Consider the following 21,227-nt stretch of genomic DNA (forward strand, 5'->3'; position numbering starts at 1 on the left):
TTAAATTATGTAATTTCAAAGTTTCAGCTACCCCAAGTTCTTTGCCAAAGCGTACACGTGAAGAGGAAGAGGATAGCACCATAGAAGCGTCAGACCAGGTCTCTGATGATACTGTGGAAATGCCTCTTCCAAAGAAATTGAAAAGCGTTACACCTGTAGGAACTGAGGTGTGTAGAGGTTCTTCTGTTTATTTTTACTTCTATCAATAGAGCTAAGATTTTTTTTTCAGTTACAGTATTATTAGGTGAATGAACCTTTGGGGCCAAAATCCAGAAAATTCTCTCTTGTTAACTTACTACAAAGTTTCCACTGACAACACAGGTACTGTTGCTGACAGTGTTTTATAACCTTTGCATATCTTTAATTAAATTAGTTCCCATTTCAACTTAAAAACAGTTACAAAACAAATCAAATTCCCTTCTAGTTGTTTTTATTTAATTCAAAAAATAAGGAATTATATATTTTCATGGACATTTTAAACTGTTACCTGCCATCTTTTTCTCAGATTATCCAAAATTATATTCCTTTATTTTCTTTCATTGAGGATAAATTGTAATGGATTGTTTTACTAGCAAACATTGAGACTACTAAATTAATTTCATTAGCTTATATTTGATTACTGCTAAGTAGCCTTATTTTGTATATACTAAAGAATGTGATTATGTTTTGTAAATATAAATGAACATTTCTGATGTACAGCTCCCTAAAATTACAGATTTGAGTTTTATTTTATTGGGAGAGCTAGCTGAATGCTTTATCTAGTGAACTGAAATATTAAACACACTGTATGTCATAATTCAGGAAGAAGTTATGGCAGAAGAAAGTACCGATGGAGAGGTAGAGACTCAGGTATACAACCAAGATTCTCAAGATTCCATTGGAGAAGTAAGTAAAACATATTTAAAGTAACAAATTGTTTCTTTTAATGAATGAAATTAGCTTTGACAAATTTAATCATTTGGACTTTTTTAATTGGCTGTTTTTATATTTAATGAACTGTTATTAGAATTAACTGTGCAATTTTCTGCTTTGTTTTACTCCTAATTAGTATAATGCCTTCTAAACTTTATAGTAAAGAAATTTTTTGCTTCTTAGCGCAGGTTTTCCATGCTAACAGTTGTCATGAGTAAAGATTATCCAGTCTTAATTATTTGGAAGGACGAGTGCTTGCTGAGTGTTGAGTGAATCTGCAGTGCCCAATTTGGTGGTCTGTTGCTTTCCCTCTATCGCTTTCCTTACTGAATTAAAATACTCTGTGAAAGGAATTGCATTTATACGCTATATGCACTTATATTGTCAATAATGTGATAGTGTACCGTGTCCGCTGGCTGCTGGACTTGTCATGGTGATCACCTCTTTAGATAAATAAATATCAAATAACTATGGTGTACACCTGAAACTAATATAATAATGTGTATTAGGTATATTTTAATAAATTTTTTAAAAAATAATTTTAAAAAATTTAAAAAGTAATTTGCTTTAAGGTCCATTGGCTGTTTAATAGGTATGCAAAAAAGACAAATCACTTTTTTTCTTCACTGAATTACGAAAGATTGTATTTTAATGCAAAATGTTATCTTTAATGGTTAAGACATCTAGTATATATAATATAAAAATTAAATTTATTAATGATCATCCCTTAATTTTAGTATAAGAATTGGTTGATGTTATTTTCTAACCATCTGCTTTTTTTATGTCTGTATACCACTTGGGCATTTCAGTGAATAATTGCTCTCATTTTAGTGGTTCCTCATCTGTATTAACTGCTTAACTAAAGTAGATTTCTACAAGGCTATCCATGCATCACCTGCAAGCTACACAAATATGAATATATTTAGAATGATTAAGTTTCTGGGTACCACTGTAATATAAACTCTATTGATATTTAAAGATGGAATAAAAATACAACACCTTTCAAAAAAAAAAAGATATTACCGATTAACTAAAAGGTAGACATTTAATTTTTTAATAATATCAAGAGTAAATTTAAAGTTACAGTTTATTCGAGTAGCTAACAAATGGAATTGTGAGGAGATAGATTAAGCAAAGAATTATTTTTATGTCTGATATCTTAACGTAGTTTGAAAGCTTAGGATAGTCATTTTTTTTGTGGGTAGAGGTGGCTTTGTAAAAAGACAACAGTAATAGTTTAGTATATTTTCCAGGCTATTTCTGGTTTGGAGAGAAAGACTTTTTTTTAAAATAATATGTTAGAAGCCCATGGATATTTTTTTTTTTCTGTCTTTGGTCTGTAACTCCACTGTCAACTAACCACATCGGCTGTTGAGTATTTGAAATATGCTATAAGTGTAAAATACATACTGGATTTTGAAGACTTACTACAAATTTTAAAATGTTGACTATCTGGTTAATAATCTTTACATTGATTATATGTTGAAATAATGTTTTGGGTCTCTTAAGTATATTATTAAAATTGATTTTACCTGTGTCTTGTCTCTACCTACTAGAAAATTTTAAATTACATGTGTGAGTCATATTATGGTTCATGTAATTCTATTGGGCAATATTGATCTGCAGTATCACAGTGGTAGTTTTTACACATATATATGTATATACTTCTCTTTCATTTTTATTGCAGTATTTATTACCCGATGAGATTTATAACAATAGTTCTATTGGAAGACTAAAGAAACCCCAAGATTTATCTTCTTTAGTTTATTTTTTTTTAATTCTCCTTTTGAAAACAATTTTAAAAAATAAAATGCTAGTAATTTGTGAGTATTCTTGTCTTTACTTAGTTAGATCTGCAGCATGTTACTGATAGATTTAGGTATATTTGCCTTTTTATAATTTTTTTTCTTTTTAATTTATAAAGGGAGTCACCCAGGAAGATTATACTCCAATGGAAGACACTCAAGAAAACTCTCAACCATTGCAAATAGACCTTGGAGCCCTTCAATCAGATCAGCAAACAACTTCATCTCAAGATGGTCAGGGCAAAGGAGATGATGTCATCGTAATTGACAGTGATGACGAAGAAGAAGATGATGATGAAAATGATGGAGAACATGAGGTAAATTTGGTTTGAGATCATCAATTGTTTTTAAACTGCTAGATGAAATGCTGAAATCCTTGGAACTACTAATGCATCGACCAATAAATTCTGATTTCCTGTCAGTTTGAATAAATTATTTTGCTTTTTTTTTATCCTGATTATCTCCTAAATTATTATTTTATACTGAAATCGACTGGAACAGGTGATAGAAAGACCTAGTTTGTTTTTTAAATGATTGCCGGCCCTTTAGGAATTGTTAAATTTGTTAGATTAATTAAAATTAATCTTAAATCTTATCAGTTAAGTTGCTGTGGATTTAATTATAAACTCTATGGTTTCAGGAAGTAATAGACAAAACTAAGATTTTTTTCCTCATGGAGCCCCATAGTTGTTTTCAAAAGAAATTGAGGTATCATAAAAATTGAAGCATCTTTTAAGTGAAACTGTGTCTTATTTTGGGAGTTAATCCTGTATTGACAACTTTTCATTTTTGATTCTTTTGTTAATCAGACAGTGCCTTTTAAAAGCTCATAGTGTAATTTCATCATTCTTCAACATCACATTTTAAATTTAGAGTTAAAGTGGACCACTTGACAATTTGTGGACACCTAGGAGGTTTAATCTTTGAACTGATCTCATGCAAACAATTAGATTTCAGAATCAGTTATTATTGTACTAATTCTAATAAACTTTAAAGTTCTGATATTTGCTGCCACTGAACTAATCCCATAACAACTTTCAGGACAACTCTTATATCCTGGTCAATGGTGTGCCACATAAATTTCTAAGCATGGTATCAAGATGTGCAGAACATGTATGCCATATCCTGGATCTTTATTTCTACTTGGGGATTTTTTTACTAGGATTATGAAGAAGATGAGGAAGATGATGATGATGATGAAGATGACACAGGGATGGGAGATGAGGGCGATGATAGCAATGAAGGCACCGGTAGTGCAGATGGCAATGATGGATATGAAGCTGATGATGCTGAGGTAACTGTCTAGAATTTTGGCCATCTGGTTTTTTTTACAAGCTTACTTGGAAAACTTAATGTTCTCCAAGGGTATAGAAAGGCCTATATTCTTAGAATATTCCAACGTTTTTATACCTTTGGGTTTGTTTTTACTGTGGTTTAGTTTGATTATTTTTTAAGATAATTATATTTGACTTATTTGCACTTAGTATTTATATTTTGTTTTTAGGGTGGTGATGGGACAGATCCAGGGACAGAAACAGAAGAAAGTATGGGTGGAGGTGAAAGTAATCAGAGAGCTGCTGATTCTCAAAACAGTGGTGAGATTTTTAGTCTCTTTTTCATTGAACAAGTCTGGAGATATTTTTCTAAACTAGGATTGCATTTAATTATCACATAGGTAGTAAAACTTGATAGTAAATTAGCAAGCAAAAGATTGGCCCTTGTTCTAGCTTTGTCATACTATTCTCTCATGAAGTCTACTATATTTATATCTGTAAAGCGCAGTCATTACACTGTCTTTTCTACCTCATTGGACTCTACTGTAAGATTAAACATGTTGAAATCCATAAAGGATTATAAATGTCATGTGTTGCTGCTGTTCATATTAAGTGGGAAAGTTAAATCAGGGACTTCCCAACCAGAAGAGGTCAGTCTAATCCAGCTACGGGTTTCAAGATTTGTGGGTATTGAAGCTTTGCAATGTTGTCTGCTTATCCAATGAATAAAAGACTTTTTGACCAATATATAGCATGCTTTTTATTAAATCTTTGAAAGGATGAGTCCTGGAGGAAATGTAGGCAGCAAAGGATAATGAAATTCATAGAAAATAATTATATTTTACAACTGTTTTAAAATGTGTTTTAAAGAATTAGTGATCATTTGGTGTAATATTCTGGTTTTATAGATGATACTAAGCTAAAGTTGTTAATAGTAATACAGTAAAAACATATATACTTAGACTAATGAAAAAATAGGGTATATGAGTTTCCATATAGGCCTGTCTGTTTTAAAGTACGAGGTTTATATGCTCATTGGAATTAAGAAAGTAAGGACAGGCAGTCTTTTCAACTTTTAAATTTTTTAAGAGAAAATAATGACTATAAAACCACATAATGAAGAACAGTATTGCTTTTTAAGGGAGATAAGGTAAGGAGAGATTAATGATATTTTGGGTAACGATTTACATTTTATGTAACATTTTGTAGATTTAAGAAACATCTTTAGTTGGGATATAGAGGGAAATTTTTTGCCTCATTGTTACCAAAGCTAAAGAGCATGTGTGCAACTCTTTGAAAGGCAAAAACTCAAAAGGTCAGCATTTGGAGTGAGGAAAGGTTTTATTGATTGAGAAGGTGCCTGCTGAGAAGATGGTAGATGTAATGGTGCCTCAGATCCATCTTGCCCACTGGACTAGGTTGAGTTTTTAAGGGGCTAGGAGAAACATGGGCAGCAGTGCTGGTGGGGCAAGTTTTAATTGAGAGACCTTGGAACTTGGCCATTTATGTAAAGGGGCGTCAATACCAGATCTTCCTAGACAATGGACCCTTGACTTCTGAAAGTGTTCTGGTGTTCAAGTTCCGGTGTTCTGTCCTGGTCATTTGGTTCCGTGGGGGTGGGGTGGCTCAGCTTTGGTTCTCGGTGTAGCTGGAGGTCAGAGTTCTCTGCGCATGCATTGTCTGCATGGCTTGTGGTTTTGATCTGTTGCCTCTAAAAAGCAATTCAATATCTCATTAAACAGGATAAGACCATTTTGAGTTCTACAATTAAAAATCCTCCCATTTTGTTGTTCATGAGGGAAATAGGGCAGTTGGGTCCAGGTTCAATTAAGAGCAAGGATTAGCTGGCCATTGTGCCCCTCTTATGTGGCTCTTAGTCTACCTTTTCTGCAATGGTACCTGAATTTTTGATGGAGCATTCTGGGTGTTCAATTTACAAGCAGAGACCACAGCAACAATAGAGGTAGCAGCAGGCCTGGATACCTGTACCCGAATATGAGATAAAAGATAAAGAGTAACTTTTGTTATTATATCTCCCAGGACCCAAACCATGATGAGTGGCAAGGTCAGGAAAAGGAAGGGTAGTTTTAGTTCTCAACAATTCCAAGTCACTAGAAGAATTCAGTATTCAGTCTAGTTTTCAAGCGGAAAACAAAACAAAACTCTGAGACAATAGACAGCACTAGAATCTAATTTCCACAAAGGTATATTATAGTTCCTATTGAAACAAAATTTTCTCTCCAAAATCACCTCCATTTTTATCGAAGGTAGACAAATTAAAACTAATTCACCTGCAAAATAAGTCTGGTTTCAGTAAACTTGGACTGATTGTATAAATAAATCCAACAAGATTAGTAATTAACCATATAGGCATTTTTAAATCTGCTTTGCTGGAATTTTCCTAAGAAATCTTCATGTTGAACTTTAAATAGTCTTTCAAGGCTAAGAAGCCAAGCCACATACAAGCCATCAGACTTCTCCTGCAATACCTATAGGGTAAATTGGGTAAATTCCTTTCTGTTTGAGGTCCCTAGCATATCCTGAGTTTCTTTCTTTGCAACTCCCAGGAAGCAACCTTCGTTCCTCACCTGGAAAGACTACTGTGAACCATGTAAACAAGGTACCAGGTTGTTTTCCAAAGGGGATTTTTTGGCCTCCAAAATCAATCTTAACTCCTCAAAGCTATCTGGTCGTATCTGAGTGTGTGCATGTCTCTCTCAAACATGGCATTCCAAAGCCTCGGTAATAAAATTAGTTTCCAATTCTGTTATAAAGAGAACAGATTCTGTTTTAACTTATGCAAATAATTACATTGCCATGAAAATACAAATACTCATTAAAAGTTTCTAGATTCTGGAGAGATCATTTGGGGAGAGAAAAATAAATGTTTCAGTTCTACTTACAGAGGTATAATCTACCAGATTGCTAACTCATAGGTAAACATGTTTGCTTTTATTTGGAAAACAAACGATTAAAAAGTCATCAACAAACAAAAAGTTATAAAAAGTGTAACCATTTCACCAGTTTCTTCAGTCTCATGTAATTAAACTTGTTCTGCTTGAATCCAGTTTTTCCATTAGCTCTCTAGAACTTGCCCAATGATGGCGAGGTTGTTCGTCAAGGTTCGTATGATTTGCTCAGTGAAGTGGGTGCCCCAGTCACTAGAGATTGTGGAAGATATAACCCAAGTGGGAAACACATTTTCTACCACTTTCTTTGCCATTGCGAGAACAAGAGTCCTGTGGCAAGGGAAATCTTCAGCTCATCCAGAAAACATAAAGGCAAAAACAAGAACGTACTGATAACTCAAACTAAGTGGCAGTTGAATGAAGTCCAGTTTAAATGTACCATGGTGGATAAAGGAATGTAAAAACCAAAAAAATGTCAGGGAGTCAGGTTAACCAAGCAGCCATCTTGGGTTTCCCACAGCCTCCACTGTCCATTTAATTTAGTCATTGTTTGCCCATCTTAATTTCTCTGATTCAGCAACAGACTGTTGCCATTTTACAAGAACATCAGGATGGCAAAAGTCTGGCAATGAAGGGGTCATTTTTGCAAAAACAATGGATTTCATCCACAGGTACCACAATTGGATACTCAGATTTCATCATTTTAGTGTGTCCCTCAATTTTGATGGCAGACATCTTACATCAGGATATCTCAGATTTCCAGCGATTTCACATATATTTCTGGAACATTCATAACATATGAATACAACATAAAGAAGGCTCAATGTTATTTTTTATTGGATAGTGCTCCCCATGTAATTTCAACACACCAGTATAAGCCTAATTACTTAATATTTCTCTTTTTTAGAGAGAGAAAACAAATCTTTTGAGATTCCAGGGTCCCTTCAGGAATACCTCAGTTATTCCCAGGTCAAGACTCATAATTTAAATTTTTGGGAAGTTTGCAGAATATATCAAAGGTTTGGATATTTGACTAGGATCATAAGACATTGCAAAGTTATACTTAGTTATCCATTTAAAGAAAAATGTAGATGTTTACACAATTGTTAGCGAAACTTATCTCTTACTGTTTAGGAGATTTCATTTTCTTAAATAATTAAGTACCTGATTAAGACAATGTAAAACAAAATTATTTTGATAAAACACAGAATCTTTGCTTTCTAGGCAGAAAACTTTCACATGCTATCAATAAACCTATATCCTTTTTAGAAGAAAGAGAAATCCTAACTCTAATTTTGTGTCAACTTACTTTTGATATTTCATTAAATTTATTTTAATCTTAGTAAGCTGGAACACAAAATTTTCTCAGATAATGACTTAGCTAATCAATGAATATCCATCATTTAATTTAGCTAACAAACTTTAAAGTTCCAAGTTATCAAAGAGATTTACAAAGTTATTTTAAGTACAGTTATTGCCAGTTAACCTAAAATAAACTTTGTATTCTGCTTACATTTATTTTATTTGCTCCTAACAATTAAGTTTAGATTACTTATAAAAATTTTGTCATACCAAGTTATTTTTCTTGCTGACAAACTTTGCAGTAGGCATAACACGAACTTATTTGACTAATAAACCCAGGTCGAATAAAGGTATTACTTAATGCTGATGATTCTAAAGAAATGCCTATTTAACCAAACCAAATCAAACTTAAAACCAGCTTTCATATCAAATATTAAAGATCATACAACTCTGTTATATTTTTGAGAATTCTCATATAAAGCGCTTCTTTGTTTAGCCAGTTTAATATTACAAGTTAGCAATACCATTCAGTGGTGGAATTATACTATATTTAGAACTATACTATACTATATCTACACATAGATGTACATAAACACACAGGTAAACATAAACAGGTCTTACAGCTTTCATTTTAAAATGATAGCTTTTGCGTCCCAGATGCAATGCAAAACTCAGAAGTAAAACTAGATCCAAATTATGTTTCTGGCAAATGGACTAAATTAGGGTTTTGCTCATATACCAAAGCTTTACATCTGTAAGAATTCCTTTAAAGCTGTTTTAAAATTTGTAATCAGAATACATTCCATGGTCTCTAGAGGTCTGAGGTCTTCCTTTAAGGGTGCCCCTTAAGGTGGGCTTGTCAACAAACACAAACAACAGAAAATGGAAAGCAAGCGTGCACAATAAAGTTGGAAAGCTCAGAAGGTATAACAAGTGCATTCAGAATGCCTGAATTTAAGGTGGCAGATTTTCTCAGAGGAAAACGGCGCTGGGATACTGGGATAGAGTCTGAACACAAGATGGCAGCTACCACATGTCTAGAGACAAAGATTGGAGCTGGGGAAGAAGAAGCCTCAGGTGCCATTTTACTTTTTATTTCCAAGCCAATAAATAAAGTATACACAAAGCAAGATCAATACACAGCACACAAAGAAATAAATTGAGTACTCTCCTAACCAAACTTCAGATAAACTAGATAAGCTACAAATTTTAAATTCAAGTCACCCAAGAAATGAATGTAAATGAGCTGGTTCACAAATGGAGTAAAAGTCCTATAATTATTCTCTTCTCTAATAGGATACCCCAAACCAATGCAAAACAAATTGCCCTGTTCCAAGAGAGAAGCCGAAATGGAAAGGAAGGGAGTTTCTGGTTGTACATGCCTGTGTTACTTTACTTCCAAATCGAGCCCATCAGCTCGCAGAGACACAGAGGTATAGACATGACAAACACACTTAACATGGTCCACTGAAAACAAAAAAACAAATGGGTGGGGTCTAATAATCCTGATTCTACTCTCAGACAGAGGCCCCCAGCTGAATTCGAAATGTAGAAGGCTTTGTCCCAAAGGAAAGAAAGGCCACATAGCGAGGAATGGTCTCCAGCTGCACACACTGGAGCAATTTACCCTAGAGATGGTACAGTTTACCCTGAAACAAGACCAGCAGTAGACTGAAATCCAAAGACGTCTCCTTATTCCAGATGAGCCATGTGCCTGTGGTGTCCATTGCCTGCCAGAGAAAGTCCCTTGCGAGCCCCCAAGGCAAAATGACCCTGGCAGGTGCCCAGGACTCATAGAGAAGAACCCCAGGCAGGCTTGGCCTGCCGTAAGCACCAGCTTCTGGCTGGCTTGCCAAGTCGTTAACAAAACCAAAGTTCGTGTGCATGCATGATGCTTCAAAAGGTATAAACTAAAAAACATCAGAGTTTTGAGTAAGGAAAGGTTTGTCGGTCAAGAAGGTGCCAACTGAGAAGATGGTAGACCTCATAATGGTGCCTCAAATCCATTTTGCTCACTGGACTGAATTAAAGGATTTTAAGGAAGCGTGCGGAAGTGCTGGTGGGGCAAGTTTTAGTTGGAGGACTTTGGAACTTGACCATTCGTGCTAAAGGGGTGTCAACACTGGATCTTCCTAGACAATGGACCCTTGGCTTCTGGAAGAGTTCTGGTGTTCAAGTTCTGGTTATGTCCTGGTTTTTTTGGTTCTGTTGCAGAGAACTGGGGGTGAGACTGGTTTTGGGTGCAACTGGAGGTCAGAGTTCTCTGGGTATGCGTTGGTTGCATGATTTGTGGTTTTGGGTCTGTCGTCTCTGAAAAGCAACTCGGTATCTTATTAAACAAAACAGGATAGGGCCATTTTGAGCTGATTCTGCAGTAGCATCTTTAGGTATTATCACTAAAAGTTAAGTCTTTTGAGGACAAATTTTCATAGCTCTTTTTCCCAGATACAAAGCATGTAACATCATCACTAAATACTTGTCTTTTTTACAATCAAGCAAAAATAGGCCTACTACTCTGGATAAAATTAAGTTAGTGTATATAGCTTTGCTACATTGCCAATAATTATAAAAATGCTTTTCCAAGCATGTATATTTGAATTGAGTCGTTTAATTCTCACAAGAAGGTTATCAGGTTTAAGTACCAATGAATAATCTGAGGAACAGAAGTAAGCAAAGTGATTTCAAGGTCAGATAGCTCTTAAATGTTAGAGCTAAAATCTGATTCTAGAGCTCATACTGTTAAACTACTAAATTTTGTGATGTCCTATTCAACTTCTCATAGTGGGAAACAGCTTCTGTTATTTCTACCATGTATATAGAAGACCAAGATAATCTGAAGGACCATTGAAATTAAAAATTTAGGAAAACCAAAATATAAAAGTGTCATAGAAGGCTTTTCCCCAATCTCTTTCCTCACGTTTGAGTATAATAGTGATACCATAGTGGTCTGACCTTTGGTAATTTGCCCATTTGAATAATATGAGCCAAAATTTATTACATGTTTATTTTATTATGTGTTAGGCTAAGTGCTTTATGTCTATTATTTGAAATCTTTATTTGTAAAACCTATTATTTGAAAAAACATTTCTTGTAGATTACATTTCTTCCATTAACCAACTAAAGAAATAGACTCAAAGAGATTAAGGGATCTGCCTAAGGTCACGCAACTGATAATTGTCACTACTTCTGAAAATATTAGCAAGGTGGCAGGATTTTTACTTGTAGGGATTGTCCCAGTTATTTTGTGGTAACTTTAATAGTTCAAAATAATCTCATTTTCTATAGGTGAAGGAAATATAGGTACCGCAGAGTCCTCTTTTTCCCAGGAGATTTCTAGAGAACAGCAGCCATCATCAGCATCTGAAAGACAGACTCCTCGAGCACCTCAGTCACCTAGACGTCCACCACACCCACTTCCCCCAAGACTGACCATTCATGCCCCACCTCAAGAGTTGGGACCACCAGTTCAGGTATTCAAAGTTTTGGTCATTTTGAAAAATGAACTTTAAAAAAATCTTGGTTTTTTTCCTCTTTTCTGATAGATATACTCCTTTTTTTTGGAGAAATTAAATAAACTCTTTAATGTGTTGGCATGTTATAACATTTTTTGAACTGAACCGAATGAATCTCTCATTTCTTTTTCTTAATTCACTTCATTAATGGAGTGAACTTTGGAAAGGCAAGGTTGACTAAAAGCTGTCTATACTTTTATATGATTATAGATATAGCAAATAAAAGTCTGTTCAGGGGAGGCTCCATGGTACAGAGGTTAGCACGTCTGCTTTATATGCAGAAAGTCCGGGGTTCGTGCCTCAGGTGGAGCCACGGACCATACCCCGGGTGCGCCAAGCCTCGGGTGCACGCTGTGAGCTTGTGGAAGGAGACACCTCCCCCGCCTTCAGAGATCCAGTTCTTAAGGGGAATCGGCAACATCCATAGGTCAGGAGTGGAAGGGGGAGAGGGAATTAAAGAGAGGAATTAAAAAAAAATAAAGTCTGTTCACTGTCACTACAGGTTATAAAAGAAAAAAAAGATTTTCTTGGATTTGAATTAATGTAAAATATATTTTAGGAGCTGACCACCATCTGTTTTGAAGGCTTCTTTCTCTAATGTGCACGTAGTTTTTTAAAAATTTTCTGTTCTACTTTTTCTCTCTCTTTCTTATGCTCATATGTTAATTCCCACTGTTAAAATTAATGAAAGTGTGCATGACCCTTTATATGTAGTATTTGTAGTAGGCTTGGATATCTTAATCAGAAGCTCTTTCAGAAACAGCGGAAAAAGTGCAAAGGCTCGATTAATAATCTAGCTTGAGTCTTAACCTTTTAGTGTACTGAGCGCTGTCAAGTGTAGATGCTACCAAAATACCACTGATGAAGATAACTCATTTTGTGAAAATATAAAGTATTAAAGGATTGTGTATAGATCCTGTAAAATATACCAAATTTATCAATTTAATATTGTCGAAATTGGGAAAAACTTATATGTCATTAGTACTGCTGTTTGAACTCCAAAGGATAATTAAGCCTTAAGATCTGAAGGCATATGTACCAATTAAATTAGTTACAAAGAAATAAGATACTGTTAGATTGGTTTTAAATATTAATATTTTATGTATTGGCTAGTGAAATATTTGTTGGTTAATATTATAGTCTATATAAGTGAAAATTTGTCACCGATTTAGTACAAGATGAGTAGCAGTTTTTTTCTGAGAAAAATATCCTGATGATTGCATCATCTGCTAACATTTTAGTTATTACTAGCATAATAAGCTGTGTCTATTGATACTTGGTGTTTGTTTTGTTGCCTAATTTCTTAAAACAAATGTAATTCCTTTCCTGACACAGAGAATTCAGATGACTAGGAGGCAGTCTGTAGGACGTGGGCTTCAGTTGACTCCAGGAATAGGTGGCATGGCAAGTACCTCCCAGTCATATAAAAGCAATTCATTTGTTTAGCAAATATTTGTATAGTTCATATGCGTGTTCCTGTCATGCCCATTCAATTCCTATTTTCTGTCTATTTTAGCAGCAGCATTTTTTTGATGATGAAGATAGAACAGTTCCAAGTACCCCAACTCTTGTGGTGCCACATCGTACTGATGGTTTTGCTGAAGCAATTCAGTAAGTTAATGAAAGAGAAACATTTTGTGACTAATCAGATTTTTCCTGTTTCCCTGTTAATTGGTTTACATTTGACTGATTCATTATTCGTTTAGTCTTCTATACTAAGCTCTTGGAGGTAGTGTAAGGGGCTTAAGGATATAGTGTTGGAGAAAATTATATAGAGGTAAAGGAAATACAGTTTCTTCTATCAAGAATTTGAAATTTAAAGTTGGTGTAACAATGGTTAAGAACATGGACTTAGAGCCAGAGTACGTGGGTTTGAAATCTAGCTCTACTGCTTACTAGCTGTGTGAAGTTACTTAGGTTTTCTGTTCCTCAGTATCCTCATTTGACTAATGGGAATAATGATACAATAGTTCCTGCCTTGTAAGTTGTGAGAATTAAGTAAATTAATTTATGTTAGCATGTTTAGCACATTACCTGGCACATAGTAAAATGCTTTATGAAGATGTTGGTAATTACAGTGATCATGATGGGTAGTATTATTATGAAAGCTAAGCATATGAGCAGCTAATTGTAATCTCAACAATCTAGGAGAATAGAGGCATAAGCAATAGGCCTTTTTAACATAAATGAAGAAGTGACTTATTCCAACAACTAAGGAAAAAGAATCCCAGAGAACTTACTGGGAAACAACATTGAGATGAGTTGTGGAGTATAATTACCTAACACTTATTGAACACTTCCATGAATCAGTTTATTTAATCTTCATAACTATGAGAGACTATTATTGTTGCCCTTTTGTAGATGAGGAAGCACAGAGATGTTGACAAATTTGCCAGAGGTCAGAAAGCCAGGAAGTGGCAGTTTTTGGTTCAAACCAGTCAGTCTGGCTCTAGAACCTATGTTAACTGTTGTGCTATACCACTCCCCTTAAACGGTAAAAAGGATTTCCATGTGCAAGTACATCAGTTTAATTGGGGCTGAAGTATTAGTTATATAACAGGATGTACTTGAAGATCGGGATTTAAAAATTTCCACAAACTTGGGAAAAGATTGATTGTTTTGTAGTATTTGGTAACATGGCCGTCAGAGCATGTGTTAAACTTGCTCAAGTTCACCATAACTTAACCTCAGCTAACAGTTTTTACAAGCCAACCCATCATTGTCATCCCTCTTTTCCGAAAGTCAGCCAGTCAGAAAGAGAGTCACTCCAATAAACAGCTTCTCAGTGCCAGCAACCAATAGCATTATTGCATAGCTCAGAAAAACTCAGAATATTCCCATAGTAGAATAACTTTATGGAGATATGTTTAAAAATCCACCCGGAAGAGAATATTCTTAACCAAAGCAATAGTGTTGAAATGGAAAAGAAAACATTCAAGCGCTATTACAGAGATATAATCCATAAACATTAGTAGCTGGCTAGCTAAAGAAGAATGGAGTAAAGAGTGGGCAAAGAATGAAATAATGCTGTTTTATATCCTGGATTATGGGCAGGAGATGGGTGATAGTGTTATTAGGACAAAAGGAAAACAACTTTCTAGCCATCTTAGATTTTTTTCAAGACCTTCAGAGCCATCTAGTGAACTCTTTCAGATAAAAAATGGTATAGAGAGGTGACATGATTTATCTCTGACTAAACAGTGAAAACAGACAAGATTTTGCCTTGTGACATCATTCAAACTTTTTTGTTACATCTCATGTTGAGTTTGTGTCACTTTCAATGTAGCTACATAGAGATTTCTAGCAGTTAAGAAATGCGAGGCAAAGTTCAGGAGAGATGAAAGTTATATATAAATCACATGTAATATGAATTGATTCAAATCGTTCCTAAATCCTTTGATAACTGATACGTTTTAAATGTTTGCGTAAGAATTCCTTTATCAACTTTATTTCCAATCTCTTTACTTCCCACTTTATGCTCATTCTTTGTATATTCTTTATATCATTGTGGTTTAAACAGCATAACTTTAAATTTCACCTTAAGTTAATTTTTGTCTGTTTAGTTCCCCACAGGTTGCTGGTGTTCCTCGATTCCGGTTTGGGCCACCGGAAGATATGCCACAAACAAGTTCCAGTCACTCTGATCTTGGCCAGCTTGCTTCTCAAGGAGGTAAACAGCTAAATAAAACCTTACATCTCCTGGGTTTGCATGTATTTGGCAATAAACTCTTCTGATGTGATTTTTTTAAGTGTGAAAAGCTATCATGTATTTGCTACTACTGAACTTTGCCTTACATATAAGTCTTTCAACAAAGTTCTGAGCTTTTTTAACATAAAGACTAGCTTTTACAACATAAAGACTAGCTTTTACATTTGTATCTCTTCTGGTTCCTAATACAGCATCATACATGTGCTTAGTATTCAGGAATATTTCTAAGTAAATATACATAGGTACTACCAGTCATTTTAAAGTTTTTGAAAGGAATACAATTTATTTTTTTATTAGTTTGACATTTAACATTCCTAGTTAAATGCATAAAAACTAGTTAGATAATTTTTATTAACATTAAAAATGAGACAAATGTTAAAAATACGTGGAATAGAATGACCCCTAAATTAAGTAGTAGTAGTTGGTTATTTAGAAATGAATTATGCAGTTTCTGAAATTGATTACTTTTAATCCTCAATTTGTACATAGATGCATATAGCCCACTGTATTTCTGGGAATCTGTTACAGCATTTTATAAGTAAATAGGAAATGCATAATATTTTAATAATAAGCCCCAAACGAGATTAACCTGCAGCCCTCATGTAAATTATATATCTCAGTACCTGAAGGTTTAGGATGTTACTTCTAACACCGTATGCCTCTGCCAATATGAAATTGTGAGTTGACTTCATGTGAATTAAAATTTTTATATGGCTTTGTATTATAGGACAATTTCTAGACTTAGAAGTCAACTCTAGGCTTAAATTGGGTTGCCACCACTTAACTGCTGTGTAATTTTGGGGAAGTTAATTAACCTTGAAATTCAGTTTCTGTAGCAAAAGGGGACTAATGATACTTTGCAGTTTGGGTAATGCATAGATTCTAACATAGTACACATAGTTCATAATTAGATACTCAATAAAGTTAGCCCGTATAAAACTTTAAGATCAACATTTTGGCTTTTTTTTTTAAGGGTACTTATATTAGTGTTAGAGAGCGTAAAGGATGTGTTTAAATTGTATTTACATTTTTGAGGGATTGGTGTTTGTTTGATGGGCTAATTTTGGACTTCAACAAAGTTGTGTGTGTCCGCTGATTAATTTTTTATTTCAGATACTTCGTATATTGACAGTTTTGTTTCTTTCAGTCATTCATTAATACTCGGAATTGTCTTCAGGTTTAGGAATGTATGAAACACCGCTCTTCCTAGCGCATGAAGAAGAGTCCGGGGGCCGAAGTGTTCCCACCACTCCTCTGCAGGTAGCAGCCCCGGGTAGGTGTCAGAGGTGGACTAGAGGATTGTGAGTTTTATAGGTAAAATAGAAATTGGTGAGGTATCTTCTGGCTAGCAATTAGGTAAACCACAAAGTTAAAGTGTTCATTGCGTTTCCGTTTTTTTGTTTGTTTTTAAGTGACCGTATTTACTGAGAGTACCGCCTCTGATGCTTCAGATCATGCCTCTCAGTCTGTTCCAATGGTGACAACATCAACTGGCACTTTATCCACAACCAATGAAACAACAACAGGTGATGATGGAGATGAAGTGTTTGTGGAGGCAGAATCTGAAGGGTAAATGTTTACTTTATAATTTTTGCTTGCTTTAGACTTGCAGACTTTTGCGTTTATTTTCCTTTACCCAGGAAACAGTTTGTTGAGCTGTATTTTCTGTAGTATTCTATTACAAAAGAAACTAAGCCATATACTTTGAAAGACTAACATTTGCATATAGTAATATTTTGGGCCTTGGAAGTTATTACAGAAGACAAATGTTGTCTCCCTGAATTGCACATGATGTATTTATTCTAGAACAAAGTATTTCTTTAAAATCACTGGTACCCTTCTATTAAAAGCTGCTTGAACTTTTCTCCAAGAAAGAAGTCTTAGGAATATTAGGAAATGACTCACTTTCCCTTTTCTAGTGGGCTTTCAAGTGAACCTCACTGACCTTTTATTTATGTGCATTTAGAACTTGGTGTCTGGAATACTGACTTATTAAAAATTAGGACTTATCTAGTAGTTTTTAAGACCTGACTACATTTTTAACATATTAGTTATAAACAAAGTTTAACAAAACAAGTATTACATGACAAATCATCTGGATTTTTTTAAGCCAAAGGAAGTGGAGTAATTTAATGGAAAGAACCACTGGACAGTGGTCTTGGGAGAAGTATTATTTTTGAGATGGAATCTAATTCTTTATAAAATAAGAAGTTGGACTGCTTCCTGGTCAGAAGCATAGCCAGAAGAAGAACCCAGATTTCCTAGGTAGAGCTCAAAGATTTTGTTTTATTTAGCAGTATTTTCTTAGCATAATTATAGGCCCATTCTAGTATTTGAGGGGAAAGCAGGTGTATTATTGTGCTCTAACACAGTGGCACTTAATTTGGGGGAGGTTACAGATTCTACTGAGAATACTAGCTGCCATTAATTCCATACCACGAATGGAAGTCACTTTATATGTGTCATTTCTAATCCACACAGTATCTCTGCAAAGTGTCTTCTCCATTTCACAAATGAGAAAGCTCAGACTCAGAGCATGTTAAAATAATTTGCTTAGGCTACATCACTGGTAACTGGCTCAGACTGCATTTGACCCCTGGCTTCAGCCCCATGCGCTTTATACTTCACCAGCACTTTTCAACTTCAACACACAGTCATGAGAGAGATCGCTCAAGTACATTGTTACTAATAACTATACTTTAAGTTTGCAGATGCTAAAACCTAGAGCAGATTCAAGTTATTCTTATACTCTTACCTCTTTCACTTGCTTTTTAATGTGCTTTCTTGAATGGGAGAAAGAAATGAAGTTACAGCCATTTGGCCAGGAATTCACAAACCCACAGCCTATCTCATCTGGGCTAGAGCCCATGGTGAGTCAGTTTGTTATAAATAGTTGTGACTATTGCGAATTGTTTTAGTCCTCTATTTTCCTAGAAAGCTCTTTTGAGATTTAGCAAAGTCTGGATAATATATCTCAAGTGAATTTCAAGAATGTGAACATCCTTTGTCAAAAAGAGGAAAAACAAAAACTAAAATTGGAATGCGTCCTAGTGAGAAGAGGAATGAGGAAAAAGCAGCCTGAGCTCCTTTCCCCTGCCTTTTTTAAAAAACATAGGGCCATTGATATCAGAGTTTGCAATTTTGAGTTGGAGAGGAGCTCTGTGTTAAGCCATAAATTATATCAAAGAGTTTGGGAATAATAGGATACATTCTAGGATCAATTTTGTATTTTCTAATCAATTTTTGCTTTCCTTTCTCAGTATTATTAGTTCAGAAGCAGGCCTTGAAATCGATAGCCAGCAGGAAGAAGAGCCTGTTCAGGCATCTGATGAGTCAGACCTTCCTTCCACCAGCCAGGATCCTCCTTCCAGTTCTTCTGTAGGTGAGTTTCTGCTCTTGACTACAGTACTGCTTTATACATCAAACTCATTTGCAAAAGACACTTTTGTTAGTTAATGATTTGATAATCCTTTTTTCCCTGAATGTAAAATGCTTTATTTAAAAGGGAAATTTTGTTTTATTAAAGGGAGTTGGTTGTAGTCAAGGTACTAAAGAAGCCTGGGGGTTGGCTTGCTGGGAGGGAAGCTAAGGAGTGGCTCCAGGCCTCCGCTCCTGTTCTGACCAGAGGTGCTCCATTTCCGTTGTTCAGCACATCAAGGTTCTATATAAGATTTGATATAGAAAGTTAAAAGGGGGGCTGGGGGAGGGGTGCATCTTTTCTTCAAAACAGATGTTTGAAATTTACTGATGTAAACATTTTCAAAGTTTGGCGTTTCACGTTTTTGAAGTTAACCGGAAAAGGCCATTTTTTGTATCTTTCCTACAATAAAATTATTTCTGCAATACTTTTTAAAAATAACATTTGTGAGCACTTACTGTGTATCAGGCAATACATTACGCCCTTTACTGTAATGTATTGATTCGTCGAATGCTTATGCCGACCCAGTGTGGCCAGCAGTCATGCACATTCTATAGATATGGAAACTGAGGCACTGAAAGGTTGAATAACTTCTCCAAAGTCACGTAGCTAGTAAGTAATAGGCAGGCCTGGCGCAGTCTCAAGAAGTTTAGCTCCAGAGACTCAAGTCTTAAACAATATACTATACCAGCTTCTCTAGCTCAAATTTTTTAGGTACGGAGTTACTTTTATTATTGAAGAAATACATTACTTACTCATCTAGTCTGATTATTTTCATTCTGAATTGTTTATAGCAGTAATTTTTAAACTTTGCCAAGTTTCATGGAAGACATGCTCAGTTATTAGTTTTTTCAATCATGAGACGTTGCTATTTCAAGATCTCTTCTTCTCAGCTGCTTTTCTGTGACACATCGACCTGTTAGCCAACACTCCTAATTTCAGATCTCTTATCCAGCCTTTAACAACTGGGAACTTTAAATCACTGTGCATTTCATTATGAAATATGGACATTCATAAATAATCTGTGGTCAAGATTAGAAATAATGGATATAAATTATGTAACTCAATGCTTTATATACAATGATGCTCAAAAATTGTAACTGTTAATACAGTTACTGAAGTTCTGTGCCCCCAATTATATTCTGATGTCTCATGAAAATTGTCTTTCCTCAACAGAATTGGCACTAGTTGTATCTTATTAGAGCTTGCATGAGAAAACATGGTTCTTATTCCCTTTAATAGTATAATATGAAATTTGGATAATATAAATTTATTTGATAATATAAAACACTAAATCTCTCCATCTGAGCAGTTATTAATTTGGTCAATTGCCAGGCAGTTTCACAGAAAGCGTTACTAAGAAGGTAGCATTTAAGTAAAGACTTGAAAGAGGCAAGGGAGCGAAGCATGCAGTTATTCGGGTGAAGAGTGTTCCAGAATGAGAGGAATAGCAGATGCAAAGTCTATAAGTCAGCATCGTGATGCGTCCAAGGTCAGCAAGGAGGCTGGTGTGGCTGGACTACAGTAACGACAGAGACTAGTGGGCAGCGGGGAGGATAGATCCAGTGGATCATTGTAATCGCTTTGACTCATGGATATAGGAAGCTTTTAGAGGCCTTCAAACAGTAGTGACATGATCTGATTTAAAAACTTAACAGTATCAGTTTGGCTGCTATGTAGAGAGGAGACTGAAGTGAGTAATGGGCAGAAACAAAGTTTGGAGGATGTTACAGTAATTCAAGATAAGGATGGTGATGTTTTAGACAAGATTGTAGAGTTAAGGTTGTGAGGCGAAGTTAGATTTGGAATATATATTTCAATCAGAGCTGCCAAGATTTGCTAATGATTGGATGCGGGGTATCTGGAAAACAGAAGAGTCGGACGTGACTCACGTTATATTGTGATAGACATTTTTCCTGAGAAGTGTGATATTTTATTTTGCATCGTATTCCTCAACCCCTAGCACAGTGTGTGACACGTGACTAGGCACTAAGTAAATTAGTTGAGTGAATGAATTTAAAAAGTCAAGAACTTTTTTTAAATGAGGAAATTTTCTTTTTACTTTTTTTTGTTAAAAACAACTTCTAAATATTGAACACAAATGGACTCCTCTGCACTTTATCCCTGTATTTATTTAGTAGTTATAGTTTTTGCCACTATAACTGCTTTCTTGTTTTTTAGCTTGTTTTCTGAATCTTAACGTTTTTCTTTCTTAGACACTAGTAGTAGTCAGCCAAAGCCTTTCAGACGAGTAAGACTTCAGACAACATTGAGACAAGGTGTCCGTGGTCGCCAGTTTAACAGACAGAGAGGTAAATTTGTAACATGTTGACTACATGATAGGAGGTGGGATGATAATAGAAAAACTTTTCTAATCCTTAAGCTT

The 21,227-nt window shown here is 35.0% G+C and overlaps 1 protein-coding gene across 1 annotated transcript in view; it reads left to right on the forward strand.

The window, feature by feature from the left end:
• Positions 1–21,227, forward strand: part of TPR (translocated promoter region, nuclear basket protein) — a 57,106-nt gene that overhangs the window by 35,189 nt on the left and 690 nt on the right. The window contains exons 39-51 of the mRNA XM_039881231.1: positions 22–167; positions 802–885; positions 2,837–3,034; positions 3,880–4,011; positions 4,222–4,312; positions 11,488–11,672; positions 13,050–13,118; positions 13,231–13,325; positions 15,278–15,384; positions 16,601–16,696; positions 16,836–16,992; positions 18,684–18,805; positions 21,058–21,153. Of these exons, the coding sequence (XP_039737165.1) occupies positions 22–167; positions 802–885; positions 2,837–3,034; positions 3,880–4,011; positions 4,222–4,312; positions 11,488–11,672; positions 13,050–13,118; positions 13,231–13,325; positions 15,278–15,384; positions 16,601–16,696; positions 16,836–16,992; positions 18,684–18,805; positions 21,058–21,153 (1,578 nt within the window). The remainder of the gene's footprint in view (positions 1–21; positions 168–801; positions 886–2,836; positions 3,035–3,879; positions 4,012–4,221; positions 4,313–11,487; positions 11,673–13,049; positions 13,119–13,230; positions 13,326–15,277; positions 15,385–16,600; positions 16,697–16,835; positions 16,993–18,683; positions 18,806–21,057; positions 21,154–21,227) is intronic.

This window comes from Pteropus medius, unplaced genomic scaffold (genome assembly GCF_902729225.1).
Source record: "Pteropus medius unplaced genomic scaffold, Ma_sr-lr_union100, whole genome shotgun sequence".
In the NCBI taxonomy this organism is placed as follows: domain Eukaryota; kingdom Metazoa; phylum Chordata; class Mammalia; order Chiroptera; family Pteropodidae; genus Pteropus; species Pteropus medius.